Source organism: Anas platyrhynchos, chromosome 1 (genome assembly GCF_047663525.1).
Source record: "Anas platyrhynchos isolate ZD024472 breed Pekin duck chromosome 1, IASCAAS_PekinDuck_T2T, whole genome shotgun sequence".
Taxonomy (NCBI): Eukaryota; Metazoa; Chordata; class Aves; order Anseriformes; family Anatidae; genus Anas; species Anas platyrhynchos.
In genome coordinates, this window is record NC_092587.1 from 40,981,999 (window position 1) to 41,007,514 (window position 25,516).

The 25,516-nt window shown below is 34.3% G+C and overlaps 1 protein-coding gene across 18 annotated transcripts in view; it reads left to right on the forward strand.

The window, feature by feature from the left end:
• NAV3 (neuron navigator 3) overlaps positions 1–25,516 on the forward strand; it is a 275,094-nt gene that overhangs the window by 106,531 nt on the left and 143,047 nt on the right. For 13 of the 18 annotated variants that reach the window (XM_038172953.2, XM_038172943.2, XM_072035141.1 and 10 more), the window contains exons 4-7: positions 3,347–3,419; positions 6,746–6,923; positions 20,550–20,618; positions 23,304–23,443. In XM_038172953.2, the coding sequence (XP_038028881.2) occupies positions 3,347–3,419; positions 6,746–6,923; positions 20,550–20,618; positions 23,304–23,443 (460 nt within the window). The remainder of the gene's footprint in view (positions 1–3,346; positions 3,420–6,745; positions 6,924–20,549; positions 20,619–23,303; positions 23,444–25,516) is intronic. The other 5 variants (XM_072035129.1, XM_072035134.1, XM_072035168.1 and 2 more) reach the window with 1 other exon arrangement.

Below are 25,516 nucleotides of genomic sequence, written 5' to 3' on the forward strand. Positions count from 1 at the left end.
CTAACTTCTAGACTGGAAAGGAAAGAAAGTGAAAATAACCCACAAATGTATTAATGGATGTCTTATTGAATCTTCTAACAGTTCCTGAGAGTTTTACAGTAACTGCAGTTATTATCAGAAAAATGACTGTAAGAGTTATGTTCTGACATTTTCTGTGTATTATGTGGCTGTGAGTTGCCACACCAAACTTGCTCAATTCACAAGCCAGAACAAGACTTTATTATAAACCTAACACTGCAGCCACAGTCTATTGTCTGAAAGTTGGCCTCTATTAATTCATGCAGCACCACCAACAGGAATGACTTTGGACTTAAGGTTTGTGTTACAGTTCTCTTGGTGAACCATGAAGCAAAACAGGATTTTCTTTGTAGTTCTGCAGTACATTAAGTCATTGGTGTTAATAGTAATAACTTGATTTGTCTGCAAGTTTAAGAGATGTGATTTCAAAGACATGCACAAGTAGATGTATACATGTAAAATAACCAGACGCCATTTCTATAAGATAATTAATTTTAATTATTTTTCATCTGGAATGTATGTTAAGATTTAGGCTTATTATTTTCTAAATATTTAGTATTGCAGGTAGATATTGAGATGTTTTCATAGTACTTAAATATTTAAGTGGGCCCTAGCAAATTACACATTGTTTAGAGTTATGGCCTCCTGAATTACTGCAGAGAACACATGCCCATTATGAAAAATGTCTTGGTTATTCTAGGAGATCTGCTAGGAAGTATTGATTTGGTTATTTGGAGGTGAGCATTAATTACCTCAGTTTGTTGTTGTGTTTTTTTCCCCTTTAGCTTCTAGTACTTAGTGTCAGAACAAAATTTCCCATCTTTGAAGTAGTTTCAAAGTAGTAGTAATAGTTTGAAGTTCTACATTAAGGTTGATTTGAAAGTTCACAGAAGCTCTCAGTTATACAGTTTATATCCAAACAAAACTTAATTTCTGTTAAATTCTTCGGGACAGGAAAATTTCCATTTGAATTGGTTTCTTCTGTAGTTGACGTTGTTTAAAGGTCAAGTAGAGATACTCTCATTGTGTTCTTTATTTTCATGGCTGACCAGGTGTGTAGGTGAAGGTCAGGACAGAGCCAGCCCTATTCCTTGCTGTTGCCATCAGGAGTGGCTCAATCTCCCTGTCCCTCCTCCCCATCTTCCACATCCTCTCTCAAATCATGCCTTTCTCAGGCTTGGACACACCCTGTCCTCCACTGACTCCTGTGCTCATCTGACTGCATAGGAAACCAGAGTGACTAAAATACAATTGCCTGTTTTGCTGGGTGAGTTTTCTGCACTGAACCAGCTCCCAGTGTGCTCAGAGAAGTGTTGAAGCCCAGACAAGGTGGCAGCAGCAGGGCCCCACGCCTGGGAGGAGGAGGTGAGGAAGAAGCAGATCATCCCATTTTAGCTGCAGCCAACTTTCAACTCATTTGGCTGTGCCACATCACTATCTCTTATGAAATGACCTAGTTTGTCTGTTTATTTATTTATCTATCTATTTATTTATTTATTTATTGTGATGTGAAGCTACATAAACATTTAAGAAAATTACAATTAATGCCTGAGTATCTGCAAGTACAAGGCTTGGCCAGAGCTGAGATGGAGTAATCTCATCGATTTAGAGGAATGGTTATACCACTTTCACAGATATACAAATTGGTGATACCAGCCAAACTGATTTATGAAAGCTTAATTGTGAACCCCAACTTAACAGTAAATTTAATAAGAGTTAGCTGCAGAGTTGTATTTATTTACTTTTTAATTGATTTAGGAGATTGTTTATTGTTCCCTATATATAGTAACATGTTCTTAAAAACAGTTAAATAAGTGTAGGAGAAGACTTTTTAAAAGATGTTGTTACTACTGCTTTGGAGTTTATTGTGTTTAACAAACTCATATCTAAAAGTTTTGTAGATGCTTATATGTCTATAAAAACTAGCTGTGGGTCAAGAAAGTCTGTGTAAACTCATAATATATACTTATAGGGTCAGTAGTAAAAAGAATGCTTCTTCCTTTTAGCTACTAATATTTGCTAAGAATAAAGGCAGAACTGCAATCATAGAAAGACAATAATAGTTAGGCCCTCCTCTCAGGCTAGAAAAGATACTGTCAACAATAAAGAAGTTTTCATTCCAGGAATGAATTTACCCCTCATGTTATAAGGGTCGAAAGCTGCTCATATGACGTTTTGTAAAATGTGTAAACATTCAAATAAAATTAAGTCCTTGGACTTGATCTACTCCAGGTTTATGGTTTTAGTGCTGAATTTTCTTTATTTCTTTTAACATTTTTTAATGACAATAGGCATTTAAATTATATTGTTAAATTTTTGTATGTGTGCATGTAGTCAAATTGCCTTAAAAAATCTGTCAATCTAAAAAAATGTAATTTAAAATCATGTCTGTTGAAGCCATTTGACATAGGACATCTCTTTACACACCATTATTTTGTGTTGGTAAGAACATTTTTTGACATACAAAGTTGTTAACTGAGATGTTACATTTATACCTACTGTTTGCTTCATAGAACGTGGGAGGGAGGGGGAAAGCAGGAATAGACATTGACTCAAATGAATTTTTTTGAACATTCTGGTTCCCTAAACTGAAAAATAGAAACATGAAAAGAGTTAATTTAATGCTGTGACTAGTCATTGTACAGGCAGAATTGTGATCCTTTTATTGCTCTATATTTAGTCTACAGCTTTTTCTTCTCTTCCCTACAGCTGTCTGTAGCAACTGTAAAATTCTTCTAAACCACCAGTAGTAGTGCAACATGTCCTTTACTAAGTGAACGCTTTCAGGGTATCATAAACTTTAATAAAATTAAAATTTTTTGGCATCAGATTTGAAGGACAAAAATAAAGAATCAGTGACCACTGTGACATCATTTTCACAAAATTCTACATCATTCCAAGGAAATACTTTTGCTAAAACATTTGTTGGATGTTTTTACTTTAATTTTTTCAACTCACTCAGTCACCCACATCTCCAGACATATATTCAGTGTCTAATCCCTTATGGATGCTTTCATTGCTGTTTGTTTGTAGTGTATCAAATCCAGTTTTATGTTAAGTAGGTGGGTTGCTGATTTGCCAGCATGCCATTCTGGATTGGGCATTTATGAATTGTTTTTAAGCACCAAAGTGGACAATGAAAGCTTTATATCAGTTCCCCAATTAGGAGTAATCGTTCTTGCTAAACTTTGGTAAAGAGCTGTAGTATGCAATGAATGTAAAGTATTCATTCCTGAGCTGTTTTCTTTTTTTTTTTTTTCTCCATTTTCACTTTAGTACATTTTGTCAAATAGTCTTATGCAGCTTGTTATTTCTGTTCCTATTGCAGATTGAGAATGTTGATGTCTGCCTTAGCTTTCTGGCAGCCAGAGGCGTAAACGTCCAAGGTCTTTCTGCGGAAGGTAAGAGAAGCAGATCATCAGAATGAATACTTGGATTCTTTTTTCCTGAAAATTTATTTTCATAATACAAATTATTTGTACTTCCATTCCAAAATGCAGCTGTCTTGAGTGGAATTCAAATGTAGATTACTATATTGCAGTGAGAGAGCGAGAGAAAAATTTAGATTTCCCTTTAATTTTCCCTTGAACCAAGAAATTCAGTATGTTTATGAAACCTAAGGCACATTTTAAAATAATATCTTTACTTTCAAATATATTACTTTTTTCATGTTACCTCCACAGCATTAGGTAGGTAGTTTTTTCCATGCATACATTTATCATGTATGGGTTTCAAAACCACAACCATTGATGTAAAAATCTTGCTCAGATGTGTAAACTCATGGAAGACTATTTTTTTAAGAGCATTTATTACCAGTAGTAATGTTATAAGGATGCCTATGAAATTTATCGCATTACTTTGATATAATGCATTAAGTGAATGAGCAAATGGTCTTGCTGCTTATATTATAACCCTTTTTAATATATTAGTCCTTGCCTGACACACTTATAAATATATATACCAATAGTTTTAATTAATATGTAATATTTGCCATATTAATGTAAAATTAAGCCAGGTGGATACTTTACCTTATAGATTAATACAATGGATACAAGATTTTGGCCTGTAAAGGATTAAGTAGATCTGCAAGGTTCTGTGCATCTTCGAAATCCCTTTGGTACAACTAAAAGATAGAAGGCAAAATACTTTTTTTTTTCTTTTTTTTTTTTTTCTAGAGATGGTAAATTTCATTGATTTTTAAAAGATCACAGCAGAAAAATCTTGAATGATATAGCTACTGTTTGTTTTTAAAATTAACTCACCATTGTGATCCTTCAAAATCTAATACCTTTCTAGTATCTTAACAGAAGTGGATCATAACCATAACCATAACATATGTACTGTCTCATTTTCTATACTTCTCAAATTATGGAAAGATCCTTAACTAATTCAAAGGAACCTCTGGAAATCTATACTATAGATATGACGATGGGTGAGAATACTGAATAAGTTACATGTTGCCATTCATCTCAAAGCTGTTGAGAACTCAATTTTTCAGCAAAGACTATTTTTACTTGCACACAAAATAAGAATCAAATGTATGAAGAGCATAAATTTATTACGTGAGAATACTCTTCATTGTTTGATACCATGACACAATACAACACCCACTTTCTTTCTACTTCATAAAATTAAAATTGGATTGCATTCTGTAATACATGCCTTCATTCATCCCCTTTTTTTAGCTTTGGAAAATAATTTTTTAAAAGATAGAAGCTTCAACTGTTTGGCATTAAGTGCAAATACTACCAAAAGCAATAATGCTATATAGTTTTAAATGCAAGGTCTAATTTAAAAACACTTTTATTAATCCTTAAAACAGAATTTTAATAAGGCAGACTTTGAGTTCTGACATAAGATTAAAACAAGTTTTGCTGTTTTGCAGTTGGTCGTGACTGGTATAAATCTAATGTACTGATGTTAGTGCAAACTGACACAGAAGTGTGACTCCTTTAAATCTACCATTTCTAGCATGTACAGTCCTGAACAATTTGCTTGAGGGGAAGGAATTGAGAAAAGCTGGCATGACTTTTTATCATTAAATGATCAGGTTACCTTCATAATGTTTTGTCAGCACATTTATGTTTAAAATTAAGTTTAGAAACAGGTAAGGCTGTTTCCCATAATAGGTTTTGGTGAATGTGTCTTGTCACATAAATTGGGTCATTTATTAATGCATGCTTCAGACAGTTTCTGGAACGGTAAACAATGATCTCAACAAAGATGAAAGATTTCACAACCAGTTTCCCACCTCATTTTGACACTTGAGCAAGGAGGTCTAGAACCAAAGTTGTTTTCCAGTCTTGACTGCAAAATCTGTACTGGAGAACCCAAATGATAAATAATAAACCAGTTGCTACTAAAGAAAATACTCCCCTCCTCTTCCACACAAGAGTTTATTACATATTAGAGTTTTCATCTTCACAGGGAAGAAGAGGAAGTATGGGTACTCAGAACAAATTTTCATTTTGTAAAGTGCATGGTGATGTCCAGGATTGTGTTTGCTTTTGAGAAAAGATTGAGCGTCTAAGGGCTCCAATGTTTGATGATCTGTTCATGTATGCATTAACATTTCACATAATTTTATTAAAAAGAAATCAATATGGTTTAAAATAAATTAATATGACAGTGCTTGTTTATAAACTGTGTTTTAAACATTACCTCAGAAAGGCTATGTAGCACATACAACACAATATTTAGATTTGCAGGAAAGACAGAAAGATTGTAATGTTAGGTTACAAGACTACTGACCTAATGAAAACCTTTCACAAGAACCCTAGTGCCAAAGAAAATTAATAATGAAGATATGAACAGACCTAAGTGCTTCAGATAATTTAATTAAAGCCCCCTGAGTCGTCTTTTTCTGACACACAGATCTGTTATGAGCAAAGAATAACATTAGCCTTTTTTAAAACCTGTATCTCAGGCTGGGCAAAGACGAAGAGAAAGGAATGGGATACATGAGGATGCTACTTTGAGTCAACAGATTTTCATATGGGAAGATATTTTAGCCTCAAGTGAAAGCCATAGTTTTGAAGTCTTTATTAATCAGTACTGGCAATCTGACATAGAAACCTAGAAAATCATGTAACTGGAAAGTTCAGAGATGTAATTACACACCTTATGGTCACCTCTTTTTATTGTTGTTTTCCATTAATCTGCATTTCTTATATTCCTTACTAATTCTTGGGAATGCATATACACTTATGAATGAGGTTATTACGATCTCTTTCCATTTTTTTTAGCAGTCATTATTTACTTCCACTGTGCACAGAATTTTACCAAGAATCCAGAAGAGGAATTGAAAGCAACTAGTTAGAAGGGGAGTGTTCCTAAAGCCAGAAAGAATTCAGATTTTACTAGGTGTAAAAGAAGGTTCTCTGCTTCCCAAGAATCCTTGTACTTTGTTGAGTCTGTGTATTCATTTGAGATTATATATATTATATAAGGTTAGGTTTAACCTTCTTTATGACCATGCACATTTGACTCATCATGAGGACATTATGGAGATATGTGTTTCTTGCAGCAATGACACATAAATAATTAAAGATAACAAACAATAACATATAAGTGACAGTTAACATGTCCCCGATTGTAGAGATAAATGCAGAAAGGCATAAGCACGTATACGTTTATGTACATAAATGTTTGAGTATAAAACTGTTACAAAGCTGAAAGTGTAAAACCACAGTTTTCACTCATTTCTCTTTTTTTTTTTTTTAAATAGAAATAAGGAATGGAAATTTGAAAGCCATTTTAGGGCTGTTTTTCAGTTTGTCTCGGTACAAACAGCAGCAACATCATCAGCAACAGTACTATCAGTCTTTGGTGGAGCTACAACAGCAAGTCCCTTCACCTTCAGCTGAAAGCAGCCAGTCCAAAACACACCAAGATATGCAGTCAAGGTAGGTTAAGAAGTTAATTTTCTTATGTGTAAAAGCTTTTAATTTGTCTGTTCAAAACAGAGGTGTTCTTGTGGGGAAAAACAAAACAAAACAAAGAAACAAACAAAAAACCTTCAGCTAAAAAAAGGTTTAAAGGACTATCTTTTTTTAATTCTTATTTTTGTACGAGTTATTTTTGCAATAGGTGTATGTAAACAATATTTATTTAAATGTCTATTTGGTATTAAGCTTGCATTTCTTGAGAGTAAAGCTCCAGTGAGTGTAGAAAACCTTCTCAATTAAATTTAGTTCAATTTTTAGTTAATTGCAAGGCATTCTTCATATTTGTTTCTACAGTCCTTTGCAGAATAAGAGATGTTAAGCACATCTTCAGGTTAGAATAATGATTATTTTCATGTTTTCCTCACATGGGGAGGCAAAATACATGAGGAAAGACACAATAGTTTCATTTATTATAAAATCTTTTTGTTCCCATGCATTCTATTTTTGAGTGCCTAATTCTATTCATGTATTGATATTCTCATCAATAAAGTATTTTTTTTTATTTTGAAGAAGTTTTTTGTTTCTTTTAAGAGCACAATTTAAGATTTAGTTAGTGAAGCAAGAAATTCATGAGAAAACCATTGAATTACATTATTCTCAGACTGAAGCTGAACAAATATTTTCAGAAAGTAGTTGCCTATTGGCTATGACAAAAGAATCATCTGAGTACAAGTTTCTATTCAAATGAAAAGAGTATTATCAAAGTACACTTTATTGAGGAAGGAAGGAAAAAAAAAAGCTATTCACACATAGGACTATGTAAAGTGAATTTTCTTAATGAAGAACTTTATATATTGTTCTGTAGGTATTAATACTTATTTGTACTTGTTTGATTTAATATTTGCTTCTTTAGAAGATTTTGCATACTTCATTAACATGCGTATCTAGCATGTGATAAATCCATGAGTAAAACATCAGACTACAATAATTAAATTTTGGTTCTTGAGTCCTTAACATCTAAAATACACTTTCCTTTTTATAATAAACAGTTGAATAAACTCTTCATTTTTTTCTTCAGTTGAGTAAACCTTTTGCACTTTGGCCCAATAGGAATCTTTGCCTTGAAACTAAGAATGTTATAAAAATAAATTTATAGCAAAATGGTTTTGGTAGCATTTCTGATTACCTCATTTGATACAAAAATTAAGAAACACTTGCATTTGCCTGGGACACTACAATGTGAAATGCTTTTTTTTTTTATCTTTGCTTCCAAAAATTAATCTCTTTGAATGCTTTTTCTGTGAAGTTTGCTATTAACATGTAATCTAGGGAATTATGGCAGCATCCGGGAAGACTCTGAGCACTCTGAACATTTTCTGAAGTTGATTTTCTGCTTTCTGTAAGACATTTAATACTGCACAAGAGGAAATAACATCTTCATTCAGAAATCAGATGTTGTTTTCTATCATAAGGAAGATATTTTGATTGTGGGTCTAGAAGTGTTCACTGCTTTAATCAGAGGAATTAAGGGCTTAGCCAGCTGTATGCAAATACCTTTGGTTATTGGTTTTTGTTTAGAATTTAGTAAAACTGAAGCATTTCCTGCTTTTCCAACTTAGCCATGGTGTATTTTTAATAAAAATAGTTACCGTGTTCCTTTGCATATCACCACTATTGCAAGGAATTCTGTTTGTCCAAAAAGCTTGGAGCAAAGCAGTTGTTTATGATTTGGAAGACAGCGATTACACACTAGTCCTTTGTCTGCTCAGGAATGATTGGCAAAGGGGGGATGGAATTTTATAAAGCTTTTCTTTCATTATAATTTCCCAAGATCTCATGGTTCTTCAGTGCCTATTTCTCCTCTTCTCCTTTGCTATGAACATACTTCATTATGGAGAAAGGCAATCTTTCTGTGTCCAGAATCTCAGTTTTCATACTTTCATAAAGTGACATCCCAGGATGGTTTAACGGGATTTCTACTTCCATCAGTGTGCTTTAGACTTCCTACTTTAATGCTGGGAGTCTAATATAACCTCATTCCTTTATATTTATAAACATATTGTTGATAGTTATTTATAATCATATTTCTGCTACAAAATTTTTCAATCTAAAAAATTGTTATACCAAGATTAATACTGTCTTTCTTATTTCCTACCTATAAACTGAAAACAAGATTTTGTCTGTTTCCCTTCACATATACATAAACTGAATTTTTCTCACCAGAAATTTCTGTACTGTCTCAGAGAGTAAAATTTTCTCTAGCCATACATTTTCCATAAAGGATGTAAAGATAAAAAAGGTCCCTAGCTCTGAAAAGTGTCTGAATGAAAGATTTTTATTTTCTGTTGTAAATGCTTCTAGTATTCTGAGCAGTTAGCAAAACAAGGAACTCCAGAACTTAGAAACAAACAGAAATAATAAATATATAGATAAATATGGATTTTTTTTTTAATATAAATTTTCTCTTTCATTTGCCATTGTTTTGAAGTGATAATAGGAAATTACAATTACATGTCCACTTCTAAGAAGAAATTACTGTATTTGAAAAATACGGTCTCCTCAAATACATGTGCATATACAAGTGGCTTTTGATTTAAACTGTACGTAGAAGACTTAGTAAGCCTTCCCTTCATAGCAATCATATAATTTAACTCTTTTTCTTTTTCCATCAAAGCACATATTTTGGAAAATCAAAATGATTTTCCAAACAGCCATTTTAGTCTTATGCTGGTAACGAACAAATAGAGGATTCCATTTAGATTCCATTATTTCCAAAATATGAAATTAATAGAAGACAACTCCTTTGATGGGATTCATCTTGCCTGCCTTTTGCTGTGGACAGGCAGCTTACATGGCACACAAGGCTAATTTCTAAAATATGATTGCTTTCATGGCAACCATATCTCAGCATTAATTACAGGGGTAACTAGATGACCTTTAAAGGTCTCTTCCAAGCCAAACCATTCTATGCTTCTATGACTGATTGATTTAAGGGCAGAAGTTCCAGAAGGTCCTTGTGGACTCATATGACTTCATTTGACACTTGAGACTTTTACATATGTTTGAGAAAAAAAGTATTGTTATACAGATTCTTGGAACTTCCTCTTTCATTGAATGAAGAATAATGAGAAGTAGTAAAACCTAAGGTGTGTAATAGTCACATTTTTTTTCCTTTGTTGTTATACATAATTATTAACTCAGTAATGGATAATCTAACTTCTATCAATAATAGAGTAATTGTGCCATTTTTTCTAAAGTAGTGTTGATAAAACTAGCTATTTCATATTAAAGACAATTTATTACAAGTTTATAATGTAACAATGACTCCCTTTCTCTATTAGCCTGTTGCAGTTCTAAATGTGCCTTTGAAAATTCTTAACAATTTCTGTTTTCTTACATTTCATAATGTGAAAAGTATACGGTGTATATATTTGGGGAAAATTATTCGGGAAATACACATAATGAAAATTATTTTCCATTAATTTGGTCTGTGGTCCTTTATTACCTAGCAATAACTCTTTTGGATTTTCCAGAGGAGCAAGTAATATCACTTCATTAGTAGGGCAGAAGTGAGATAATGAAGACAGTAGTCAATGGCACATTTATGTTTACTCAGTAATAGCTTAGTTTTTCAAAGCTATTTTGACTAAATTTTAAAATATTTTGTGAAAATTATATTAGGGGTACATGACAAAAAATATTTTTGAAACATTATGTAAATTTAAATATGCTTAATGTATACCTGTTCATATGTGTATGCACATACAGGCAGAACCAAAACAAATACACTATATATTTTACAGACTTCTTACTTTTTAAAGCTCTCAGTTTCACATTTCATGTTACGATTAAATTCTTTGAAAGCATGTCTTTATAATTGCAGATGTTTTTAAGTTATATTATTCTCAGGTCCTAACAAATGTATCTACATTTGGTCAGTGTGACAACACTTTTGTGTTCCTAATTCCATGTAATCTGTCCCAAACCAAGCTCAGAATTGTGAAAAGAATGCACAGAAGCATGCAAGATTCTGGATGTGAAAGAGTATCATTGGCCTATGTAATTCTAAGCACAACAGCTAAATTTCAAATTAAAATGTAAAAAGAAAGAAGAAAGTTGATTTATGGTAAATGGAATTTCATTGCAAAGAATATGTTTTATATATTGGTAACTGTAATTTTTTACTGCTAAGTAGAATAACTCTTAAAATGATTTAGACAATTAGTGGAAAAGTCTGTGGTAAATAATAAGTGGTAACTCAAGGGAGAGAACAGTTTTAAATAGGATTTCTGATTTCTTTTTATCCTAAAATTTCCTACATTCTTGTATGACTAACTGTGGAAATTGAATACTTCAAAATCTGAGGTAGGCACTTCACTATTTAGTTATGACTTTGTTGCTGCTTTGAGACTTTGTTTTAAAAAAATACCATGCTGGTGGCCTTATTTATATCTGTCAGTACAGATACATGACAACAATGGTTACATTATATTTTTATGCTTCACTTTACTAGTGGATTCCATTATCACAGCAATACATCTAAACTTTCTGCAGTGATGATCTTTCAACCACCCAGATACTAAGAGAAAACACATGTGGATGAAAGAAGTTCTGTCTCATTTATGGATTAGGCAGTAACTGGTTTCAGTAAGCTGTCAGCAAAATTCCACAAGACGGACAAACTATTTTATCACGTACAGGAATGATGAGCACAGCTTGAGGTCCAGATGGATTTTGTTAAATTTGTTATATTAAAGAGCACCCTGGTTTTTCTAAGTGCATAAACAAAGTTAGGTAGCTGATTTCTACAGGCAGTTGCATATATAACTAATGTAATGAACTCGGTTTCATGTTGCCTCCTTCTTAGAAGTACTGGGGAAAAAATGAAGCATATTGGACACACAGCTTGTGCTGTGTGAAACAGTAATGCAAATGTAATGGTTATGATTATGAATTTAAATAGCTCCGTGCCAGAATACTAGCAATCCCTATGCCAATCTTGGTTCCACCACTGTCAGTTTAGAAAAAGGCCTTTATTTCAGTATTCATGAGGTTTAAAATGAAACCTTAAGAGTCAGTGCAAAGTGCATTGCACTGACAAAGGCTAAAAAATGAAATGTGTGAACAGTCATTTCTCATGAATCAAAAGCAAAGTAATGAACCAAGTCTCTTCTCTGTCCTTAGTTCTTGTCATTACTAGTCACTTGGTTTTAATGAAGAGAATCAGGTATGTTGTTCCTGCTTAGTCAGCTACACGATCATTATTCAATGACTGCAAAGAAGAAAAATCAGGAAAAAGTTCATTTCTTCTTTTACTAGTAAGGTTCTGAACAGACAAACTATTAGCCAAATCTGATGTGTTTTTATGCATCTGGGAGATAATGCAGAATGAATTTCATTGCTTAGTGTGATTGCACAGGTATGTGCAGCAGCTGACCTTCAAATGGACCTTTGGCCTTTTATTTTACCTTAACTGAGATATCCTCCTATCTTCAGAATCAGTTTTGGTCCCATTCCATACCTTAAAGACACAATCATTACAGTCCTTACAGTTTCCAATGAAAGGAACTTCTAAGGCCTTTACAGACCAGGGCATGAAATTCTTGCATCCTTGTTGTCCTGATAACAGGTAACTAAACTATGTAGTATCACTGTGTACTAATTAAATCAGTTAGCTGTGTGCCTAAACAAATAGGTTATATGTAACAGTGTTGAGTTGTGTAATTTGGAGATTTATTCCTGTGATAAGCACTATGTAGGTTATTGTGAAAAGTGATTCTTCTTGCATATTCCATTTGTTTACCTCACACAAATATCAAAATAATTTACACATTTTATATGACTCATTGCATGCTGGAGATTATTGCAATTTCAGGAGTTCTCTAGGCCACATCTATGATATGTTGGCAGAGCAACACCTAAAACATACACCTTCATTGCCTCCTAAATATTAATATTTGTCACAGTTTCATTTGCAACTATTTTGATTTTTTTTTTCTAGAATGGCTGTGTTTTGACACAATGCAAAGAAGCATGAGCAGCATTTGTAGTTTCATAATAAACCCTTCTATTGCAGTTGAGCAACTTAGAAATTACTGTACTCAAAAGGGATACTTTCTGATGATAGCATATTACTGTTCTTTCTGATAACCTTCATACAGAAAAGGCAGAACAATGCAATAGCAACAATGTATTTTTCACATACTTCTTCCCTGTATCCCATCCTCTCTAAGATAAGAAAATAAGAATTTTAACATAAGGAAAGAAAACAAATTTGAAAGGGATTTTCAATTTCTGAAAGAAACGGTCTCTTTTATAGCCATAAGATAATATAGCACATAGTAGAGAGGAAACATATAAAATATAAAAATGTAAATGTTAAAGGATTATATATCATCTTAATAGCTTTTAAGATTTCTTTAAACTTTTCATCTCTTATTTAAAGTGATCTCTCAGAAAGTGATCTTTTACCTTCCTACATAATTCTATGGGCTGGTTCCTGAAAATCTTGTTCTTTATTGGTTATGTTATTTATTATGTTCTGCAGTTCTTCTCTGCAAAGTATCTGATGTTTTTCTGAATATCTGCGTTAGAAACTTGTGACATAGTTATTCTGATTTCTCCTGTTAATAAATTAACTCTGCCATCTGCTCATTTTTTTCACTGTTCTTGTTCTGTTTGTATTTCAAAATGCAAGTGTCATCCTTTCTCGTTTTCTGTTCTTGCAGTTTTCAAAATAATGTTTTAATTCAGTTTAGTGACAATTTCCATTCTGTGCACTTCAGATATTTACATTGTCTGGCACTTTTCTCCTTTGCTTCTGATCACTCATTACTTTTTATATTTCGAGTTTGATGCTCTTTGGCTGTAATTTTCACTGCTGCTAATCCTGATCTTGTAGAACTTAATTGGAGTTTTTTCATTCCTCTTTGTAGCATAAAAATCCATTTTAAATATATATATATATACACGTAAGGAAAAAAAGACTTAGAATATAGATATTTTCTCTTCAAACATTTTTTGTTGCTCTGCCTTCCCTCTCCTTACAAATCCATTGATTCTCCTCATTCTCTGAAAGTGAGTTCTGCTGAAATCTTGTCCATGAATCTTTTTCTTTTCCTGGCACCTCTGTAATTCTGATGGCTTGCAAACATTTGAGGTTTAAAGCAACATGTTTTTATTTATTCCTCAACAGATTCCTTCTGGCAGTATACAACTTAATCTTTCCCTTGCATTCATGCAACCCTTTTAGTCAGTTTCACGTTTGTACTGTTACTTTCTTTGCTGCTGTCAGTCCTTTCTGTCCAATTTATCTCAATATTTTACAGACTGTGCTGCAACTGTGATCTTCTGCTATTGTTCTTTGGCAGTTATCAGTTAATGAAAGGACATTAACTTTTTTTTTTTTTTTTAAGCTATCGATGAGTTTCTCTCCTCTCTTCATTCCAAAAATAAAAAAATAAAAAAATAAAAACTTAAAAAAAGTAAAATAAAATTAAAAAAAAAAAAGTACAAGTCCATACACTTCCAAAGAAGTAAGAAGTGAAGAAGTGAAAGCAGTGTTGTTTATATAATTAGTGTCCATAGAAAATTGGTTAAAAAAGAAGTGAAAAAATGAGCTTACTTTATATTTAAAATTTACCACATTTAAAAGAAAAACTTCATCATCTTAGGAAAATTGCTTGTATATGTGTTTGTTTTCTGGTATGTGTTTTTGAAAATATTTATACATATGGTGGAAGTTTTTCTAATTTCTTTATACTGCATAGATCTTAACTGTATTAGAATGAATGGGGAAATCCCACAAAATATACTCTTGCGTGCACTTTAATACCTTAAATAAGAACAGCCTTAATTACATGTTAATTGGTTGATTGATGCAGGTTTATAGCAATCCCAACCATTCTTTAGGATGTGTTGATGAATGCGGATTTTCTGGAAATCTGTGAAAAGTTTCAAAAGACAATGGTTGCAGATTTGAAAGTACAACAGTTTCAGGCTTTGTGGCAGCCCCTTCTTCATCCTCTTTAAGAGAAACCTCTGTTACAGTTTTATTGTGTTGAACTGTGATACAGAATAGTGGCATATGTAGCTGTGTAGATCATCTGACATATTATTGTTCAAGATCATAAATGGTATGGAGATAAGGTCATAAAAAGGTAAGCTGGATCCCTAAGTACATAGTCCTAATTCTGGTAGCAGGTAGCATCTGTTGCTGATTTGTTCAGATTTTTGTTTTGTTTTGGTTTTGTTTTTTAAAGTTTTTTTTTGTGCTGTCTGAGGTGAGTTACCAGTCAGGTTAAGCACGGTAGCTAACTAGCACATTTTCCACTTTGTTGATATGCTTTTAGGTTCTTTAAGGTAGTGATTTCACATATTCTTTTAATAAATCCCATAGAATTCCTGCAATACAAATACTGGGACCAGGGTAGAAATTGTGTAGTTGCTGTGATGGATGACTTGTTCTTATTACAAGTCACTGTGTTCTGTGGGAACAAAAATGTTGATGCAAAACTGGTTTATCTGAGTTTCAGTTTATGATCTGTGAACTACAGGCAAACATTGAAAACACAATTTTACTTCTATCTCCAAGCCTGAATCAGATGCAGATAGACTTCTTGTATAAGATACCAGAAGTTCAAAGAGCGGAAGGGAGAGATGCTCACTTAATGCAGAACAGATGACATGGTATGAGCTAGAGTTCTAACCTGAACCATAGACATTTCCTCCCGTGAATGAAAAAATTAATATATGTTTGTGTGTCACATGTATATATCTCAGTATTATATGTATACATAATACAAAAATATGTATTTAAATTATATATATATATGTGTAATTGTATATATGCATAATTATATATACATGTATATAAATAATAAATGTATAATTATATATATGTCCTTTTTTATATGCATACATATAGTATATATACATACGTTATGGCACAAGGGTTAGGCTAAAAAAGGAAAAGGAGTGTCAAAAATATATTGTTCTTTGGAAAATCAGTTTTTTGGTTTCCTCCTGTCTTCCTTGAATGTTCATTTAAGGAGCCAGAGATCTTTTCGCTGCCCAGATTGTTTGTTATAGTGAGGAGTTTAGAAACTTTTGTATCCTGTGTCCTCTCTCTCAGCAGGCTTGGGATTTGGAATCAGGTGAACCTTAGAATATTAAATATTCTGCTTTCTGCCAGGCAGGCTGATGAGAAGTATACAGTCAAAGAGCTTTTTTTGTTTTTCTTGTTGTTTTTCTTTTTGTTCTGTTTTGTTTTTAAAAAGATGAAATATTTACAGCACAATCAATATCTTGTAGGATTTTTTTTCCCATTAAAAATTTAAACTAGATTTCTTTTTCATTATTATTATTGTTTGGAAATCAATAAATCATTCTGATAGAAGTCTTAAACAGTTCTGGAGTGCGGTCACTCTGCTGAAACAAATGCACTTTATAAAATCAACAGCATGTTAAAATTCAAGTATGCCAAAGTGAAACTTTGATTACATACTGCAGACCCCTTTGCCTTTTAAGAGATCGCATAGCTGGCATTTTAGAACCACCATGCAACTCATTAGAGGAAAGCAGCTACACTGCTCTGACAGTGTGATGTAATGTGATCCTTTTGATCTTTCAAAAGACTCTTAATGAAAAGTAGATGATACGCAGGCTGACACTACATGGGTTACTTTTTGAAGAAGGAGGTTAAAATATTTTCAGCTTGATTCATGCTTTGTATCCGGGTTCATACAACCTTAATTCTTCAGCTTTTACATGCTATAGACACTTTCAAAGAGCTTCTTCTGTCCTGCTATGCCATGCTATTTGTATAGCAGAAAGACACTTTTTCTGCCATTTTAGTCTAGAGTCCAGCAGTCACTTGTCTTCCCTCTTCATCTTGTTTGCTCTTATATGCACATTTAAGTTGAAGATTTCACTTCACTTTTAGTGGGAGGGCATTTAAGAACCTTTGGTATTGTAGTCTATGTTGACTCCCTAGGTTCCCCTACATCTTTCATGACCATTTCTTAAACCATTTTATCCTGCCTGCAACTGCATGCCCTCATCCAGGTCCCCATTTTGGTGGAACACAGTACATCTCTCCTCAGAGTGACTGACTGTGCTGCACAGCCTCGTGGTGCAGTGCTGAGTCCTGGTTCCTGCAACTAGACTGGCTGTGGTATAGCTCTAGGGCTTCCCATTAGCACCTCAGGGTAACCACAGTCTGTAACATCTGCACTGCTTCCTTCTCAGTACTTCTCCAGCTACCTCTGTGCTCAGCTGCCTTTCTGGGCAGTCTCAGCATGTTTATTCCATTTTTCTCACGGTTTTTCACCAAGGAACCAGCAATGTCCAGTGTCACCATTTCATCTCTGATGTGGAGGCTAGAGTTTCCCTTGATTGTGAGAGAAAATATGGGTGTTTGATTTCCACATGGAAGCCGGTGTTAAAGAGTCCAGAATTTTGGATCAGATGTATTTATACAATCTTACCTCTTTTGAACAGGATTTGCTTAAACAGAAGTATTTGCCTGCTCTTCTTCTGTGTTAGAAAGAAGGGGAGAGCTAAGCATGTTGCCAGAGGCCTCCAGGCCTGTTCCTGGCCCAGGCCCAGGGCCATGCTGGCCCCAGCATCACAACACTGAGCCCCAGCGCTGGGCTGTCTATCCAGGAGCAAACTGGTTGCCTGTGGGCTCTGCAGACAGTGTTGGTCTCCGCCATAGTTCCCATGTCCCCTTCCTGAAAATGGGCCACAGCTGGGCTTTGCAGGCAACTGCTGTGGCTTCTCCTGGGAGTCAAAGTTGACACTGGGTCAGGGAAGAATGCTGGTAGGAGTATTATAGCAATGGAAAGGGTCTTGGGAGCAGAAAGAATAGAACCGGGGGCTTGAAAATCCCCCTTTCCAGCCCTCTGACATGTAAAGCCTTCCATGTCCCAAATGCTGTGACACCAATTTCTGCTGTCTGGACTACTAATATGCATGTGTGCTGCTTTAGTGCAGGAACATATTTATTGTACCTTTGAGTGAATCTGTAAGCATAAATAATTACAACTTTAAGCAAAACAGGTTTATTTTCCTGACTGCCAGGTGTTACCCACCAACAATTATCAGATAGGATGAAGGGCAACAGGTAAATATTTGTTCATACATTTAGAATAGCTCTAAGAGAGACTGTACTTTAGATGTGTTACAGTTCCCATTTGTAACATTGCAGCCAGAAGGTGGGAAACAGGCATCTGTGCAAAGCTTTAATTGGTCCAACACAGCAAATGCTAATTGTGAAGGAAGACCCAAAGTCATTAGGAGCTTGATGCATCTCATTTCTGAGCTGTTAAAATTCTCTTTTTCATTTATCAAATTACTTTGAAAAATAAATTTGTCCAATCACAGTGGAAATGTTGCTATACTATTTTGACACATCCATCAATGACTTTCAGGGCTGTCTGTAAAATTTGAAAACAGTTTATAGGCTGACGTTTCATGAATTTGCTAGTGGATGGAGTCCCAGGCAACAGGCATGGAAGGAAAGAGATTTTTCTAGCAAGTTTTTCCAGGTAGACTCTTCATATATTAATTCATATTAATATATATATATATATATATATATATAAAGTATTGTTTGTCTATGGGCTAGATTGTCAACAACTCAGCAACTGAGTTCATCACTGAGATCAAGTAATTTGCCTCTTTGGAGTAGCATTGTTTGAAGCAGGAAAGCTACCAGGCACTAGGCAGATCTTTCATCCTCTTCAGGCAGTGGTTAAGATGCATCCTATTCTCTCTGCTTTTCCAACTCACTGTCTGTGTTGATTGTACTATGTATCATTTAACCTTCTACAACATAAATGCACTAAAGTTTTATTTGACATTCCATTTTTTCTCACAAACTTCGTAGTTTAGTCAATGGAGATAACCAGATAACCTTTTCTAGATTCCTTCATTTTAAATATGTTGAGATGGGCTAATAATTCAAGCAAAAATTTAGCAACTTTAGTAAAACATCCTATTTCATATTTGTAGCATGTCTAGTTATTAAGAAAAATAGCTGTAAATGAAATACAAAGTAATATACTAATGGCTATATAAAATATATATATATATAAATAGCAATTATTATGATATTGCAGTTTATTACAATTTCCACAGAAGTTATAGTCATATGAAAGAGTACTTTGTCAGCACTACTGTGAAGATATATGTCACAGGATTGAATGATGCATTTATTTCTTAAATGATTGATTTGGTTTTGCCTTCTTAAGACTAAAGTAGCTTCCCTTTTATTTATTCACTGAATGCACATGTGCCATTTATGATTGCCAGGCACAGAGGCAGTGCTGAACCCCTTACTAGGTAATAAATTGGTAAAGTAACAATAATCATGCAACGCATTCAAGTGTCACTTTGACCCTTGGTTTGTGCCTTTGCCCTACTCCTCTTCAGAACAGCCATGCCTGTATGGGAAGACTTCTTTCCTTTAAGCTTCTTCCATCTGCTCTACACTGAGTCTATCCAATTCAGTGGGCCAGCAGAAATTGCTTAATGCTTTTCTGGTAGAATCAGTACCACCATATTTTTCATATAAGTGCTGCCAGTCTACAAAGTTGGGACTAAATTATTATGGTTCCTGCTACTGCTCAGAAGAGTTATTAGAAGATGCAGAACTGTAAGAGACAAGAGCACTATGTGACTGTCAGAGCTTCTGCTTACTCAGTTTCCTATCACTTCCTTAAGAATGTAAGGAATTTGATTTTGTGATTGCACCTGAGTATGACCTTAGGCTGTGTGGATCCCAAAGGATGCACCTGTTTACTGTATCTGAAATTACTTGGCAGGAGGCCTTACCTTAGCTATACCTTTTACACATCCCCTACGCAAAAGACTAAAAGAATAAAGGCATCAACTTGCTGTTTAGCAATGACACATTGCTGGGTGTTACAAGGAACATATAGATTTTTAGCCCTGTAGCACAGCATATTTTATGTTGCAGAAATACTACTTGGATGTCTTAAGAGACTAAGGTGCATTTTCCTATGAAACTTAACAATGAATCTAAGCACGTGTGATGGCTTCCTTAATGGAGCCTCTGATTGATTGCCTGGGTAAGGCATCACTTACATATGTGAACTATGGGGCAATACCAGTAATAAAAACTATGATGGGATTCTCCTTCTGTATAGCTCTACTGTCAGACAGGTCACCTTTCTTTAGTACAGATTCTTCTGAGTCCATGCTGGCTCTGGTACAGCAAACCTCTTCTTATCTGCAGATTGTGAACCCATGCAATTTGCTGGAGGTGCTTTTAGCTGTATATTCATGTTTCGTACTTTTCATGGATGCAAAAACACCAGCACAAAGTTTTAAGGTGCACTAACAGAGCTAGAATTCAGTCACTATGCCTGAATTGTTTATTCCTAAAATAATTTCTAGCAGATGACAAAATATATAACAATATACATTATTTCATAATCTGTGCATTGCATCTCTCTTAAAAATCTGCATGTTACATTACTTCATATTTTTGCCAGTTAATTTGTGTTTTCTCTCCATGTTCAATTTGCATTCATTAACTCATAAGTGTGGTAAGTGTGTTCTTTCTATACATGTTCAAAGAAATCCTTTAATTCAATTTCTCTGTTTCTTCTCATACAGTCTCACAGCCAGATATGCAACTCAGTCTAATCACAGTGGAATTGCAACCAGTCAAAAAAAGGCTTCTAGGTCAGTTAAACATCTCTAATTTATTGCTTATTAGCGATAATCAAGCAAGTCAATGTCCATTGGAATTTTATCCTTTGGACAGAAGTGGACATTAAAAAATGTGTATTTATGTTATGCGTGCAAGCTTTGCAACAATGAGCTTTGCAATGGGAAAGCCTCGTATGGACTGGAGGGAGCTGATTTTACTGTATATTAGCAATATTTCTGGTTGTTATGTATCTTGCATCTTGGTATCCTGCATGTAAAATATCAGGTGGGGAGGATTAGTTGGTGATTTTAGTGCTCTCTATTTTCTGGCTCAAATTCTTTGTTTAGTCACAAGCCAAAAAAAAAGTCTGGGACCCCATCCCAATTCCCAGTAGATGTTCTTCTGCATGTATTGCAAACCCACCTGAGAGGTTGAGTTCACAGAGACAAGATCACACAGAAGCAAAACAAGAGTGGAAAAAAGAAGCACTTTCAAGAGTTCTGCTCCTTCAAGAGTAGCCCACACACAGTCGCTGCTAGAGAGATGCTTTGTTTTGGCTGTGATTTGACAGAACTGTGTGTAGGAGCTGCCCTGTTTGAGATTTCATCGATACTTTTAGCACTATGAGCACTAAAATCTACAAGCCAGGTTGCAGAAGAAAGAAGCTGAGATCCAAAGCTTACTCTTGTTTCTAACATATTTTTTTTGTGTGTGTGGTGGGTAATTAATGTGCTCATTAATCTTTTTTTTTTTTTTTCTGTACAGTTCATTGGTGAGAACAATGAACTATAAATTGTGTAATCTACAGTTAAGATTGCATTTTGCAATGTAGTGCACTAACATGAGTTGCTGGTGATAGCTTGGAATGAGCTATACCACGCTCCAGTTGCTTTGCACCTGCATTTATAGGTCTTCAGTTTTTCTTATTGCTGATGCTCCTGTCTTGTCCGCATTCAGTATGTCCGGGTTAACAGTCTTAATGTCTAATACTTTAAATCTGTGGCAGTGTTTCTGAAGCCTGTTCAGAGGTATGTGACTTGTCCCTTATTTGTTATTCTCCTCTTTGCATTTCCTTAGCTGCTTAACATGATTCTGCAAGAGAAATTTAAAACCTGAATTCAATTAAAAAAGACAGCAAATGAGGTAAACTGGAAAGTGTGCAGAGCAAATGGCTTCATGTATAATGTGCTTACTGTGGCAAGTTCTCAAATTCTGGCATGCATAACTATTTTATATTTTAACAGAACAGATGAGTTTCCAGCGTTGCACATGCCTTCTCATTGCTTTTTTCATTACCTTTGACAAATGATCTCAGGGCTCTCACTGCCTGTCAAATTAGGGTAATGAGAAGGAGCAAATGGATTTTTAAGTTTGTTTTAGTGCATTCTTCAGGGAACAGAAGATCACTAGAATTCATGGGTCACAGTAAAGGTTAGTACGCGTGCAGCTGCAGAGCAGAGACACTCTGCTGTGGGCTCGGCACAGAGGCTAGCAGGGCAGGCTTGCGGCCAGAAAGAGCCATGAAAATAACGAATGGATTAGCTCTCTGAGTCTTAAATTGGTGAAGTAAGAGAACGTGGAGCTGTTTACATGTGTTTGCTAATGAAAATAAAATTTGAACATTTTTGTTATACCCATTTTCAACAGAAAAAGTTCAGAAGAAATCTAGAATTTTGCAATTCTTTGTAACCTGTTTTTTTTTTTTCTCCTTTCTCATGGTGTTCTTTCATCATATAGTAAAACTAACAAAATTCAATATGCATGATTTGCATTGACACCATTAAAACCATTATATCACCCCCATAAGTGAGAAACAGAATATAGATATTCTTCTCCAATGGCAAAAGTGTCTTGCTGAGTTAAGCATTTCATTTTGTCTGTCAGAGAACAAAAGTGGAAAATGAAGTGGCCCACAAAGATGCTGAAGAAGGTTTGAAGCAAGCATGTATTACAGAATCTTTCATAATGGAACAAATTCAGGCAGAAAAAAAGATGCAGGCTTATACATGCCAGGGACTACAGGGTCCACATTTTTTTCATAGCTTAGCCACACAGTAAGGTACAGATGGTGGCAGCAAATACTAACAAATGAACTGTATAGCTTACATTGTATCCTTGCATCAAAAAGGTGTACATTCATCTGTAGCATCTATCTAAACCACGTATTTGCAATATTTTTATTTAAAATAATAAGCTCACAAGCCTAAAGAAGTAGAATTGTTTAAACCAATAGCATTCTGAAAATAACGAAAGAACAAAATTATAAAGACAGCTTTTGTGCTGACCACAGCTCTGGAACAGTTAGTAGAGAGTAGAGTAAGAAATATGAAATATTTTTCAACTATATATTTTTGTGCTTCTAATCAATTTCTGTAAAATTTTCTCCTTAAAAATGACTTATTTAAATAAAAGTTGATACTACACATTAATGGTCGGTTAGGGTGAATCTGTTTTAGCAACATTAATGGCAAATGCAAAGCATCTTCTTACATGTCTTGTGAACCCAGAAAGCATCTTTTTCCCCCTTGTGTGAATAAAGATAAGCTTTTCTTTTAATTTGTTGAGTCTATCTAACTTGAATCCTCCTGTTCATTGTTGCTTACATGAAATCATTGGTTTTGGTCATTGGTTTTAAATTCCAATCTGACATTTGCATACTGCCTCTTCTATGTGTTGCACTGCATACAACGAACCAGTTTCTGATTATACCATTCTAGGCTTCCAGGACCCTCAAGGGTGCCAGCTGCAGGCAGCAGTACCAAAGTCCAGGGAGCTTCTAATTTAAATCGGAGGAGCCAGAGCTTTAACAGCATTGACAAAAACAAGCCTCCACAATATGCAAACGGAAATGAAAAAGGTAAGTGATTAAAAGTTAGTGAGATTACTCTACAGAAGTAATACAAAATGGAAAAAGAAAAAAAGGCACCTATCCACAAAAGACAAAGAAATGAACATAATACTTGGTGAGAAAGCACTATGGAGACAGCCCTGTGAATTAGGGTTTGTAATTGAGTTGAGGTAAAATTTCAGAACTGAAACCTTTCAAGATGTTACAGTGAGTGGTATTTTATCTGTCTTTGATGGAAATGTCATTGACTGATACTTCTGAAGTAAAAATGAATCCATATTGCATGCCTACAGTCTTGGTCTATGTTCAAGTCCGCTCATACCCATAGGAAGACTGCCATATTAAAGGAGATGGATATTACATTTGCATGAGAATATTACATATGTTTATTCTTTCAGGACCTTACTAAGTATATGCATCAATCCGAATAAGGGATTGGAAATTAAGTCAAATGTAATGAAATTTTGCAGGGATTTGAATTCAGTGTTCATGTTTTATTGCCTCCTTTAACTACAATCTTCAGTTTCAGAAAAAGGGTTCTCTGGGTCCTCCTATTTCTCCAACCCTCTGATTCTGTTTTCCCAGAAAATGTGCCTCTTCAGGCTTTATCTTAGAAATAATAATATAAAAAATCAGCCTTCCAAGTTGTGTAACTAATCCAGTCCTTCCCTCCCCTTCTTTCTCCCTTTGTGTAATGAACAGCATTTTATTCATATCTCTGGGTTAGAATACAGTTGAAAATGATACAATATACATAGTACCCATTCGCATCCTTGGGGTCTGTGGGAGGAACAAGTATGCAGTGAATGTTCTTCATCCAAGCAACAGGCAGCTATCCAGATTTTTTTTTTTTACAAAATTCTGATGAACACACTTTGCCCCTAGCTGTATCTGAAGATATAAACCCATCCTTTCAATAGTTATTTCTGTATTTTTACTATCAGCTGAATGTTTCAGATAGTTCCGTACTGCTTTTTATTTTATCAAGGACTTGTTTATGGCAAGACACGCAGACTAAAAAGAGATCAGAATATAAACTGAGCAGACACTGTATAGTTCACAAATTTGATAGTGAAGTTATGAAGTAGGAGATGGGACTGCTTGAGTGAAGGTATGTACAGCAGTTCAGGCTTTAGAATTACTTCATAATGTTGACATAAGTTTTCTATTGAAATATGTGAAAGAGCAAAATGATTTAAGGTGGGGCATGCTTGTAGATACTAATATTCTTAGCTCATTGCTTGAAAACTGTCTTTGGACTGCTAAGGTTTACATTGCATTGCACATTTACATGGCTTTGTGCATGATGGATTTCTTTACTTACCCATTTCTTCACGGTAGAGAATGAGAAACTTGATGAGATTTTTAGTAGAGTCATCACTTACAAGAGTATAAGGGGTGGCTTTGTTTGTATACTATCATTCAATTAGTTTTACAGGATATAGAAAATGTAATGTTGCATAACTACATTGAGTATTGTATTTTAGGCTATCCTATTTGATTTTTTTTTCCTTTCCAAACAGCAAAATGGATTTAAGAACATTGATTTTACTTGTGAATGTAAGCTAAATACAAGTTTATTTTAAAAGATATGTATAAAGCAGAAGTTAGAGAATATGAATACTACACATACAAGAATAGTAGTGTGTAAGTTTTTTTTTTTAATATTACAATGAAATTTCCAAGTAGTCTTTGAATTATTTTTTTTTTATGTACCTGTGGGTGTTCTATGACCTGAGGATTTTTAAAAAATTTGTTCTGAAACAAACTTCAACCCTTACATTAGCAGTAGTAATAATAACACCTTTTTAAAAGAATAATAATAATAATAAAATAAAATAGCAGCACATGCAATAAATGCCTTTTAAATTTTGCTTCTAATGTAGATACTTGGAGCAAGAGAACTTTAACAGCTTGTGTTGAATGGACATACAGTCCATATACACTAATTTCTGAGTCTTGGATAGTATAGCAAATAGCTAGTAATTTTGCAGTAGTGCTGCATAAGCTGCATAAACTGAATCAGAATAGAGGATGACTTGTACTATGTCAATAGGCATGAGAACTGGGGATCTCCAAATC